Source organism: Corvus hawaiiensis, chromosome 5, assembly GCF_020740725.1.
Source record: "Corvus hawaiiensis isolate bCorHaw1 chromosome 5, bCorHaw1.pri.cur, whole genome shotgun sequence".
Classification (NCBI taxonomy): Eukaryota; Metazoa; Chordata; class Aves; order Passeriformes; family Corvidae; genus Corvus; species Corvus hawaiiensis.
Window position 1 is genome coordinate 68,932,445 of NC_063217.1, and position 12,600 is coordinate 68,945,044.

The 12,600-nt window shown below is 44.4% G+C and overlaps 1 protein-coding gene across 6 annotated transcripts in view; it reads right to left on the bottom strand.

Annotated features, from left to right (window-relative positions):
• The window catches only part of JADE1 (jade family PHD finger 1), a 43,194-nt gene that overhangs the window by 3,987 nt on the left and 26,607 nt on the right, over window positions 1-12,600 (bottom strand). For all 6 annotated transcript variants that reach the window (XM_048303254.1, XM_048303253.1, XM_048303251.1 and 3 more), the window contains 6 exons: window positions 9,501-9,688; window positions 6,134-6,345; window positions 5,259-5,426; window positions 4,586-4,702; window positions 1,795-2,325; window positions 82-199 (listed from right to left, as the gene is read on the bottom strand). In XM_048303254.1, coding sequence (XP_048159211.1) covers window positions 82-199; window positions 1,795-2,325; window positions 4,586-4,702; window positions 5,259-5,426; window positions 6,134-6,345; window positions 9,501-9,688 — 1,334 coding nt within the window. The remainder of the gene's footprint in view (window positions 1-81; window positions 200-1,794; window positions 2,326-4,585; window positions 4,703-5,258; window positions 5,427-6,133; window positions 6,346-9,500; window positions 9,689-12,600) is intronic.

The following is a 12,600-nucleotide window of genomic DNA, read 5'->3' on the forward strand; positions in this document are numbered from 1 at the left end:
GAGGTCCTGTTTGTCCTTCCCAGCCTGTAACCAAACCTTGTGCCTGTGGTCTAACATGAGAAAAGGAACACTGAGGCATACCTGAAACTCTTTCTTGTTCCAACTGCTTTGTGTAGCTGTTAAATATCTGTTCTTGAACTTTGCAAATGGATCTCTTGATTTTTTCTCTCCGCGTCACCATGTAAGTGAGGTTACGCACCTGGAAGACAGCGAGGGGATGGGTTTTACAGGGATTGCATTCCTAGGATGTTGCCCTATCTGTGCTTTGAATTCATTTAGCTGGAGTACTATACACCATTTAAACAAGTTAGTAGAGCATTAAGTTTAACCACCTTGAACACAATTCGTAGAGAACAGTCTGTTTAATTGCCAGATTATCTGTTTAATTGACAGGCTATTTAACTGACAGATTATTCATCAGATTTGGAGAGCCACAGCACAGAAGTAACTTCTACAAACACCTGAGTCACAGACACACAGAATCTAGACAAATGCTGGAAATCCTTGAATGTACTCAGTATTAAATACTCCCCAGATGAGGGAATCACTGAGAAGCACTGGTGGACGATTCCAAGGCTCCTCTCTCAGTACAGCATGGTGCCCTATGAATTACAACCTTGTGGGCTGATCTGGAGAAATGTAGCAAGTGTGTCTGTTTTTGCAAAGGTCCCTTTTCTTAAATCCAAATTATCTTGAATGTACAATCAGTGGGAACAGAGTAGTAAAATGTTAAAAATACTACTAAAATCACGTATCCTGTTTTGACATCACATTTAGGAATGGAAGGATACACACAGAATAATTTAAGATCCAGAGAACATAGTCACAAAGTCTAATTATTTAGCCGATCAAAGAGAAGATGACAAGAAAGCTTGAGCACTTGGAGCAGGAACAAAAGATCCCAAGTAACAGCTAGGATCTGGGCCACCTGAACAGCTAGAGAAGGGCCACAGGCTGGAGCTGAAACTAGGAAAGAAACAAAAACCAAAAATTGCAGCAATTCATTATAAGAGTGATTAGGCATCAGGATCCTTTATGAAGGATGCAGTATATCCATGAGCACCTGCTGTCCAGATTTAAAGATTAGACAGTTGTTATGGAAGAAAGGCCCTGGTTCACCTACAGGTTACTGAGGTAGGACCTCCTGGGCCAGCTTTCGTCCATGACCTACATGAGCCACATGCTGTAGGGACATAAAAGACTCATTTCAGTGCTCTTTCTGGCTCTTAAGAGCTCTTAAATTCTACTAGTTAACCCAAAAAGAAAGGAATTTAGGATTAGATGTACTCATTAAAACACCAAACTGATCCTACTGCACTGTTATTGGAACACTCAAAACCTAAATGAATCAAACATCATTTACCTCCCAAACCTACACAGATAGTCCAGGGAAACATCATCCTACTCTGGTATACCAATGAAACACAGATCTGCTGCAAAACAAAGTAAGTTTCATAATCTTTGTCACCAGAAGGAAGGAGCGTGGAAAGCCCTTAAAGGCTGAAAAGGCTTCAGCTGGGGGCTGCAGTACAGTCCACAGCCATCAGAGTTAATCAGTAAAAAAGCACAAGTGAAAACACGACAGTCCAGTTGCAGGCAATTGAATGCTACACGCCAAGACCTGCTGGCCCTGTGACTGACCTCTGTGTGCAAAGGGTAATTGCTGTGCTCTGGAGAAATCTAGTGTTAGTGGTCTTGCCTGACAGCACAGCTCTGAGCTGAGATGCAGCTCGGGGTGAGCATAGTTTGGGAACTCGGCCAACTGTGGCCAGCACCGGCAGTGCCAGGGCTTACCCGCTCCAGGTCCTGCCGGAGGTGTGTGAAGAGCTGCAGCCTCCTGAACAGAACATCCTGCTCCCGTTTAGCCAGATTGTCCTCTTCGTCCTTCTTTGGGGTAATCAAAGGCTTATTGAAGTTGGATTTCCTCTTCAGCTTCCAGTACTGGTAGAGGAATTCCACCGGCTCCTCGGGCAGGCGCAGCACTTTGGCCACTTCCAAAGACTCAACAAACGTGTAGAACTCGTCCTCCAGCTGCTGGAGCTTTTGCTTGCGGAGGCTGACCCTGTGGGCCTCCTCCTGGTTTTGATCCATGCTGTGGAAAGGGTCGATGTGGGCAGGAAGAGAGCTGTCCTGAATCCCATTCCTGTTCTCTTGACCTGGGCTTTCACTCAAAGTCTCAGCATCTGCTTTCTTGGTGGAGCTGTGCTTGGGACAGTACGACTTGAACTTCACCTCGTCGTTCTCTGCCAAGATGGTCTTCATCTCCAAGCCGCGGTCAAACGCACAGGTGACATGAAAGGCTGTTCTGCAGTTTTTCACTGAACACTGGAGAAAATAAATTGAAATTAATCAAATAAATGTAAAGTTAAGGAGCCACACTGCCTAAACCTATTCGAGCAGTCAGGGCTGCTTTGGAAGAAGAACCCTGTCACTGCACTCTGCTTCTAAGCTGCACGTACGTCCTTGCTCTCTCTCATTAGGGTTTTGACTTAGTGCTTTCAGACCAGGCGAGGATCAAGTGGCCCAGAGGGACAGGAGTGTTTAACCCTGCCTCCAGTCCCACCACGCTATTCCAGACCCAAAAAGCCACAAAAGGAACATTCCTACTGACACCAGAGCCACTTGTGTATAGCACCGTTATCCGAAGTAAAGTGTTCCCCTTTGGACTGTGCCAGCATGAGGGGGGGAAAAAAAACATCATGGTGGCTCCAGGCCAGTCTGAGACTTTTAATTAAAGTCTTTCCCAGCACCTGGACCCATGCTATCCAAAAGGCCTCAACCCAGGGGAGTTTTTTTCCCGTTACCCCAATTTTATAACGTCAAATATTAAATCACTCTCAACCATTACTTCACTGAGTACAGCCTTCACTTTGCCTGGGAGAGGAGGAGAACAGGAAATTCAAATGTTGTCATTTTTCTTCCCTCTCAGTGAACCCAGCCGTCATGGCCACTAGTAGTTCAGCTGATTTAGCACTTCATTTCCATTATACCTAATTTCCTTTTGCAAAATTCTGTCACAGATACCACCAGCCACCAAGTGAGAGGTTTAAATATATATATGTATATATACACAAACAGACATACATTTGTGTTTTTATCCACTCACACCTTTGGTGAACAGCATTTAAAATGGAAATGAGCATTAGTGCTCCTAACTAGGAAACAAAACTATGCTTAACCCAAGCCACAGGCCTTGAAAGAGCAACACACTGCACTGGGATGTTTATACAGTGCTTTGTAAAGAAGCCAAATCTCTCTCTCCTCTGGGTTTTCCTGCTCAGGTTGACTCAGCAGCCAGATGGCTTATGAAGGTACAGTGGGGTTTAAACTGCACATGTTTTAAATGAGCAGTCTTTAATAAAATCAACATATAAAAGGAATTAAAAAATACCAAAGCATCTTTTGCCCTTTCCTCTCCTACTAAAAAACAGGCCAGGAGCATCCCAACTGGAACACTGAGCAGCACAGAGAAGTACTTTAGCCATAATTAGCTCTTACTGCAGCTCATGTTTTATTGGGAGAAGAGGGGAAAGCCTGTCTCACTGGGAGGAAATCTGCTGAACCTGGGAGAATACACAGTCTTGTTTTTCCCAGCTTATTGCAGCTGCTCCCTGACCAGCCTGACACTCACTTCCAGCTGCCACTTTTCCTAATTGTTGTGCACATATCAGAAGGTGGTCTGGAGAATGGACAAAACAGTTTCAGCAACGTAACAGCAGCCAAGAGGGAGGGGATGGCTCTGCAAGGAGGGATTATGGTTGCAAATTTATATGCTGTGGACAGATTTATTTTCTCTAGTTAACACTTACTATTTCATACATTCCTCACATGGAAGTGGACTGTGATAGGTTTCACTGAACTACTGCTGCATTGCTGGCTTACAGCTTTTCCTGGCAGCCTCGTCAAATGACTTGGAGCACAGGAGAAAAGGGAAATGGATATAAACTAATTTCAAAGTAGTGTAGGACTTGAGCAATTTTTGTGTCTTAATGCTAGTCTGGCCACCATGGATCCTGTAACATCAGGCTAGCCCCAAAAGAAAGAGCTCTACTTGAACCTCCTTATGAGACTGTAGTATCATCCTCTCTGTCTCAATCCTCAGGATTGTTTTGCTGCTGGAAGTGCTCTAAGGATGAGGAGCATCACCACAATGCTCAGTTACGTCTTATTGTCTTCTTCTACACAATAACAACACTGCCCCAAATGGGTCACTTGTCCTTACACTCCCTCATCATTTGTTCTCAAGTAAAGGAGATCAAGTGTTGTCTGCTGTCTCAAGGAACAAAGTATCTCCTCTTTCAAAAATCTGAGGCTTGGTAATGTTTTCTCAATCTTTCTAGATTTTAAAATTTTTCTTAAAAGGATTATTTAACATTTCTGGGTGATTTTCCACTGTACAGGATCTACAGGTGCCTTACAGCTAATAACCCAATATAAATATGCATGTGCAACAGCACTGCCCAGTCTGAAATGCTCTGGTGCAGATCGGGTCAGTTAAGTCCATTGTAACAACCAGTAAACACATTTCGCAGTCTACTAAAAACTGGCAAAAGAAAACATGTGGATATTTTTATTGTTAAATTACCTGTATAGAAGCTCCAACTTTTTCATTACAAAGGCTGCACACCAGTGCCCACCTACTGCTGGGAATGTGGGAAACTTTTGTGATGGGCTCCATTTTTTCGGGGCTTCCGATGCTCACCTAAGAGAAAAATGGTCAAAAAATGGAGTGACTGTGACACTGTTAACTGAAAAGAGAAACAATTTTATCAAAGAAGTCAAATTCTTTGCGTGTTTATGCAACTTCGTGTGTCCCAAATTCCTCAGTTTATAAGGATCTAAAATTCTTTTTTAGAAAAAAAAAATCAGCTTCTCACTTTGTGAACAAACAAACCAGTTTCAAGGTGAAGCCCACCAATTTAAGATTACCATACAGAATGAACACTCTGACTACAAGAGCACACAGGAATTCAAACCTTCACATTCAAATTTTCCTGATTCACCTTTAATGTTCTGTTTACAAAGTGAAACAGTATCTGGTGTCCTTGTGAAATGAGCTTTGCCAGCAGCAAAGGCCTCATTTCCCAAGATCCAATTTTGATTGAAAAAGGGAATGGAATCAGTTTCTTTACAGGTGAGGCATCATCCCCAGCCAGGCTTTTTATCTAACCAAGAATCTTTTATCCTTCATTTCTAAGTTGAACAATGCTTTAAAGAGGGTTTTTTTCTCTCTCCCAGAATCACATTCCAGCACCCACCTCTGGAATCCAGAGAGCACAGCTGACGTGCACCCACTTGGTGCCACTCCGGGTGGGCTTCATGGCGCCGCCCTTCTTGGGGCACAGGAGGCACTTGGGCTGGACGCCCAGCGCGCAGGTCCGGCACAGCCAGCTGCCCTCGGGCACCTTCAGGATCCCGTAACACGCCTGCACCCCCGCGGGCAGCAGAGGCAAAGAGAACAAAGCAAACACCAGGTTGTTTCTCAGCTCTTTACACACAGCCTCTCAACTCTCACAGTTATCTTTACTCGGAGGGAAGAGTGCAGGACAGCAACTAATTAAGAGCCCATTTGTCAGAAGACTGCGTCTTTATGGAGCCCTCTGTCCAAATTCCTATCAGCTTTAACATGCGTAAGTTTCAGGTTTGATGTGATCGGAGACACACTACAGGTCCGAAAATATCAACTTTACTCTGCATATCTTGTAGGATAGTCACTTGTACTTACAGCTGCATATCACTGTACTAATGATAAAGCACCCAATTCTTTATCTTTAGTACAAAAGCAGTTAAGTAACACATGCCAGAAAATGTGTTTCCTGCTCACCAGACAAGTTTTTCCAAACACCGAATGACAAGAGAAACTTGTTAAAGCTGGGAAGGAAGGACAGGCTGATAGGAAGGCACCTGCCACAGTAAGAAGCACCCATGGAAACAGATAGGCTAAAATTGTATCTCTTCTTTTACCTTACGAAAACTTCTGAACTACCACAGAAAGGTGACACATAGTAGTGCTTCCTTAGCAAGGCTCAGTAGGTTCTCTGTTAAGTTACCTGTAATAAACCCTACCTGAGTCCCTTTTGGAGCAGTTTCTGTTACCACCCTACACCCTGCTGCTGTGCCCGGGCCACCGTACCTGGTGCACACAAATATTGCATTTGTCACAGAACACCATTTCATTGCCATCCTCTCCATCTGGAGACTGACAGACGTCGCAGACAACGTCCTCATCATACTCAATCCCAAGCCCTTCTTCCGTCTCGATGGCGTGGTTCATGTTATCGTAGCAGCGCTGTTCAAACTCCTCCATCACCCTTTCCATGGTGTACTCATCCAGCTCCAGCATCCCTGAAAAACAGGAGCTGTTCACTTAGTTAAAGAAAAGAGTGATAACCATCACCACAAACATCTCCACCTTTTTTTTTAAACAGCTGAGCAGAAACAGCCAATCCCCCCATGGATGCATTTCATTCCTAGACAATCATGTCTATTCCAGCATAAACCACCAGGGAAACTGTAAAAAGAACGTCAAAGTTGTCTTATAACTGTATTAAACTAACAGAAGTGGAGTCTCGAAATCTTTCAAATTCTGAGAGAAACTTTCAAAGACTGATTCTGGCTTCCTGGTCTTGTTCTCACTTTTCCTTCTGGGACAGGCACCATGTATGGCTTTTGCTCCAATTTTGCCATCCAGATGCTGACTCTTTGATGAAAGATTTGAAAGTATTTTGAACCAAAAGTGATGGAGCAAGGGGAGAAAAATCAATGACAAAATCTCTTATGATACTAGAAGCAAATCTGCAGTTTCTAACAACAGTTATTGGTTTATCACAAGTTCCAACCCAACAGGGTGCAACCCCAGCTGAGGTGTCCATCAGACCCTGCTACACCAATAAATTAATTTGTTTTAAAAAGTGAGAAACGTATCTGAAATAAATGCAACATCAAGTCTAGGACAATAAATAAATGCAATATCTAATCTGGAATTTGCTCTTTTCCAAAAGCATCCATCAGAAAATTATTCATGACACACAGCTACAGGCTGATTATGTTGTGGTATTGTGTAATTCGGATTTGTTTTGAAACAGAAAGGCCTCCCCTTCCAGGTAACTCCCCCAGTTTATATCCTGGGCATGACCTTCTATTGTGTAGAATATCCCTTTGGTCAGTTTGGGTCACCTGCCCTGCCTATGCTCCCTCCCAGTTTCTTTTGGTCACCTCCTCACTGGCGAAGCTTGAGACAAGGAAAAAAAAGCCCCTAACTTAGGATAAACACGAACCCCAAAATATCAGTGTGTTATCAACACCATTCTCATTACGAATCCAAAATACTGCACTTGTAACGGCTACTGAGAAGAAATTAACTCTATCCTTGCTGAAACCAGGACAGACAGAGAGGAGATGGCCACCTCAGGATGGGTGTTTTAACACGAAAACTCTCCTTTTGGCCCTTCCTGTGAAAAACTGAGCCAAAAATTCTACAAACGAAGAATAAAAAGCCTCTCTAGCTCCTCCAGATCCGAAGACAAGCACTCCACAAAAGTAAGCTTCCCTTACTGACGGGTAAATCCTTGCAGCAGAGATCAATGCATCCCATACTACCCAAACTGAGCAGCTGAAAGGCAGCAAGAGGGAACATCCAACATCCTGCTGATGAAAGAATTTTGCCCTGCAACCCAGACCTGCTGCACCAGCAAAGCAGATGATGGCAGGTTTTGCACCAGCTTGCAACTGAGTTCTGACCTCACAACTGCTCTCGCTTTGTAAGTGACCCTTGGGGACATGTGATTGACTGACTGTGCATTTGCAAGGGTCACAGCACGGGAAGCAGGCGCTGCAGCTCCCGTTCAGAGGTTTGCAGTCATTCTTCTACGGACACACTGTACCTTCTCAGTACCTGAAGCAGTCCAACAGGTATCAAAGAAAACACAGGGAATTCATGGCTGCAGGGACACCATAAGGAAGTGCTCCAGGTGCAGATCAGGAAGTAGCTCACTTTTCAAATGCCCACTTGTAGTATCTGTAGTGTGCAGTGTCTGACCAAGCACCCATGTACATGTTTCAAGAGCCCCAACGTGCTGCCTGGCACTGACAGGAGCATCTCCTTCCCTTTACATGCAGCAAAACTGACTGGGTCATGATTTAGAGCAAACAAACTACAATAACTACACCAAAACATAAGATCCAACAAATCCTAGCTGTTCAGTGTGCCATGTGCAGCATGTACTTTTAAAGGTTATGCTGGTGTAGCAGAATGGCTACCACAGGGCTTCCTGCAGAGGTACAAATCTTCCCCTCTTGTGCTGCTCACATGCCACTGTTAGAGCCCTCTTTTGGTTTTGGCACAAGACGGACAGACTGGATAGGAGGATACCAAATAAACAATAAAAAATGCGTTTTTCCCTTGAGGAAAGCTAAGGGAACTTGCTGCTGCTGTTTTCCTGAAGATAACTGGAAAGGTAACCTAAACTCTGGAATCGTAAACTGAAATCTTCTAAGCCCAACACAAAACCTGAGCAGGACTGATTGTGAAATCTGGAAAAAACACCTGGGTAAGAGACCAGGTCAAGACATCATCTGTTTCTTTCATGTGTTGGTTTAGAAAGGAGAAATAGAGTTACAAATGGTCATTTTGTGGTTTACCACTTCTTCAGCCATGCCACCTATGGGCTACAGCCAGGTAAAACATGTTTGACTAAACTGCAACCCAAAGCAGGGAACTGCCACAATGCCAAAACAAAACCCAGAAGTGTTCACCAGCATGTCCAAACCTCTTCTATCTGGCACAGCACGATTTCCCTCACCCAAACAATGTGGTAGAAGTTCTGTGCTGACTTACATCCTATTCAGGAAATCCTCTCCTGAAGCACTCACCGAAGAAACACTCCAGTTCACCTTTCTCCCCTGTCCTTTCCCACACACAGCCCATTCTGCAGAAAAGGGAACAGCTATTCCCCTTGTGCCAGCTCCTCCTGCTTTGGAACTAGAGCACACAGTCACAGAGAGATTTGGGAGCTCCCTCCAATAAATCATTGCAGGAATTCCTTACTGTCCCATTCCCTGTGCCACTCAGCTGGCACAAACCTGCCGAACAACTTATCTTGTCTATCCACACTGCACACCACTACCTAAAATGATGACACAGATTTGTGATGAAGAGAAGAATGAATAAACTCGAAAAACTACCTCAGTGGTCTATCTGATGTTCTCTTTGAGAACCAAAATGGCAAACTGGGAACTTCGTGAGATGAAAAGCAGCAGAGAAAAGACCAATACATGTGGTCAGATTCTGACCAGGTCTAAGCAGATACAATGCAGGAGTTATGAAGGCATCTATCTTAGGGCTTAATCACATTCAGGTCTGCTTTCCCGTGGCTACCCCAACTCATAATTACTATCTCCTCATACCTCTACTGTTTCCTCCCACTGCTGCCCTCCCCGAAATTATTCTTAAGATTGCCAGCTTTAAAGGGAAAAAAGGCAACAAATCACTCATTGCTCACCCATTTCTTTGAATTCTTCATTGGCAAGTTGCAGCCATGCTACGTCCACATCATTGAGGTCATAGCGACACATGCTGTCTGCCAGGGTTCGAATGTCAACGTAGCCCAGCTCGGGAGGCTCTGCGCCTGAGGAAACAATGTATTTCCTGGGACGCGTGAAGGTGACAGCTTTTGTCTCGGACACAACTCTGAAACAGACACACAGGCAGACATGAGGTGTGCCGGGCTGCTGAGAGGCTCATCTCTAGAGAATTCAAAATGCTTTACTCTAAGCGACTAACAACCAGCAGCAGCAGCCACCTAACCATCCCAGCAATCACCTGGCACCACGGAGATGGGAAAACAGTTCTGTGCTCTTCCATAACAGATTGGTGGTAGAAGAACTTCACTGGAGTCATCTAGAAATTCAGTTCATTACCAGAATTCTAAACAAAATTACATATTAGAGGACAGAGCTGTGCTTCCTCTTACCTGAAATTCCCATTCGTTTAAAGCTAGAGCAGGAACACTGTATTTACATAGTGGCTGCCATATACACAGATGTTAAACTCTGGTTTAAGACATTTTTTAAATCAAATCTGTTTAACTAAAATACTGACAACAAGAACACTCAAGGAGAAAAGAAGTATTTCCAGCTGTGGGAGCAGAGGACATTGTCCCTTCTCTTAGTTAACAGCACATACTGAAATTGAGCTTGGATGACACCCACTTCACAGCACAACCCTGGTCCCTCCAGGAGTAACAGGCCACACCCAAATGTGCGCCTCCTGCAGTACCATTGGAGATGATTTTTCGGGGTGCTGCAAAGGAGGAGATTGCACCACTCTGTGTTGCCACAACTCTCTGCTGGGAACAGCCTAAGCTCCACAATGAGCAGGACAGCCTCCATCCTCCAGTCTATTCTGCCCCCATCTGAGGTCCCGTGTGTTAACTCCTCCTAGCAGAAACCCTGATCTGCCATTGCTGTATTTGCACAAACAGATCTCAGTAAATCCTCTACCTCTTTCAGTCTTCTGCACATCCCTAAAGCTTTCCCTCTTCTAGCTTATTTCAGACAACAATGAGAAACGATAAGCAAGAGCCAAATGCTGAATTTGGGGCTTCTGAGGTGCTGTGAAAAAATACAAATGTGAATGACCTTGCCAGCCTAACTGCACTGCCCTGTTTCTGGTAATACTGCACAGTATGAAAATGTTAGACACTACTGCATCTTCACAGAGAATGTACTTTAGATTGGGCACTGCTCTTCAAATCTTCCTTATCATAAATTCCTCCCAGAGTACCTCTCAATGGAAATCATAACCTCTGGGCAGCACCCTGCCACAGTAGTGGCACAGAATAAACAAGCATAGTGACTCTGACCTCAAAACAATTCCCTTTCCTGGCTTCATTTCTGTGATAGAAAGAAGTGGGGGAAAAAAAAAAAAAAAAAAAAAAAAAAAAAAAAAAAAAAAAAAAGGCAAGTCTTACTACACACTGAAAACCATTCAGCTGAATTGTCCCTCTGACCACGTGTTTACAGTGAATCACCACACAGCCTCACTCCTTTCTCTCTCCTGCTCCTCTGCCCTCACCAGTCACTACCAGGCCACACCTTTCATTTGCTGCTATGTTCCTTGCATCAGCTCCCTGTACAGCCTTGGCTTCTATCCTACACCAGCTATGATCTGTCTATTGCTTATTCCACATACAGAACACCCTCCCTTCCCTCCCAAAGTCAGGAACAGAGCAGTTCCGCACTCCAGCAGCACCCTGGCAGGGCTCTCCAAGTGTTCTGTGAGGGAGCAAAGAAATAATCAGGCATCAGTGGGCCCCTCTGACCAGCAGGTGCTCAGCAGCAGGACTACACAAGATAGCTCAGCAGCTAACAAGGAGTGGTGCCTGCTGTGCCAAAACCTACAACTGTAGATGCCTTCTTTCCCTATCTTTTCACATCTTAAATTTAGAGCAACATCTCTACTGGCCCTTGGCAGAGAAAAGCTCTCTCCTAGGTGAGTACCTGGACCTGCTATAACCACCAAACCACCTCCCTGACAGACACAGGGCAGTGATCCTCTGGGAGGTTTTTCCTCTGCTCCAGTCCACAGGTGTCCTGGGCCCTCCCACAGCCTTGGGATATGCTGAACAGAGAAATCAGTGAGGAGCAGGCAATGTGAGTGCACATGTACTCTGTGTGTGTGTGTTTGTCTCTGCAGGGACTGGGAGAGGTCAGTGTGGAGCAGGGAAAGGCTATGTTCCCATGTTCTAAACTGCAGAGCAGAGAGCAAAATGCCAGGTTGTCCTTCGAGCTCTGGGTCCAGCCCTTCAGAAGAAGGAAGGACAGGGTTTACCTCATGTGCAGGTTAGCTCCTCATCGTACAGACCTAGGGGGGCACTCTGCAGGTTGCTGCACAGAACAAAAACAACACTAACAAATATTCCTGAAGCCCCCCCCCAATCCAAGGTTAGACCTGACAGATGCAGACCTAACAAGAAGAAGTCAGTGTACCATCATCATGAATTTTTTGCTATGTATTAAGGACTGAGCTGTTGTGGTCCCACTAGCACTGGTGGGTCGTTTGGTAATGACTTATGGGCCAGCCTGGACTGACTCAAAGAGATCTAGAATGATTAAATGGCAAAAATCCTTGTTCTTATTTTCTCCAATCCCTAGTAAGCATAAAATGGGCTGCAGCACACTCCTGCCCTTAGAACTGCAGTGTTTAATTTGAAACAGGAAATAGTATCTACGTGTAACAAACATGGCAAGGAAAATAAGGGGGTTTTGGATACGAGGTAGAAAATCTCACATTATTTAGTTACATGCACATCTGGACAGTTCTTAAAACAGACGAAATGTTGTACAATCAATTTCTTGGGTTAGTAAATGAAATCACACAAGAAAATAATACGAAAACAAAATAAATGCTGTGTTTTCTCTAGCCCTTAAGCCTGGTTTGTCCAGCTGTTCCTTGAAAGGAACCTAAGGCTTGGAAATAAGCAGAGGGAACACCAGACAAGGGCTCTTCCGGCAGTGATAAGTGAGCTCAAGTCTGGCTTAAAAATAGAAGCTATTTTTAAGGTTCTGTCATCACACTCCATGCTAGTGTATTGCCAAAAT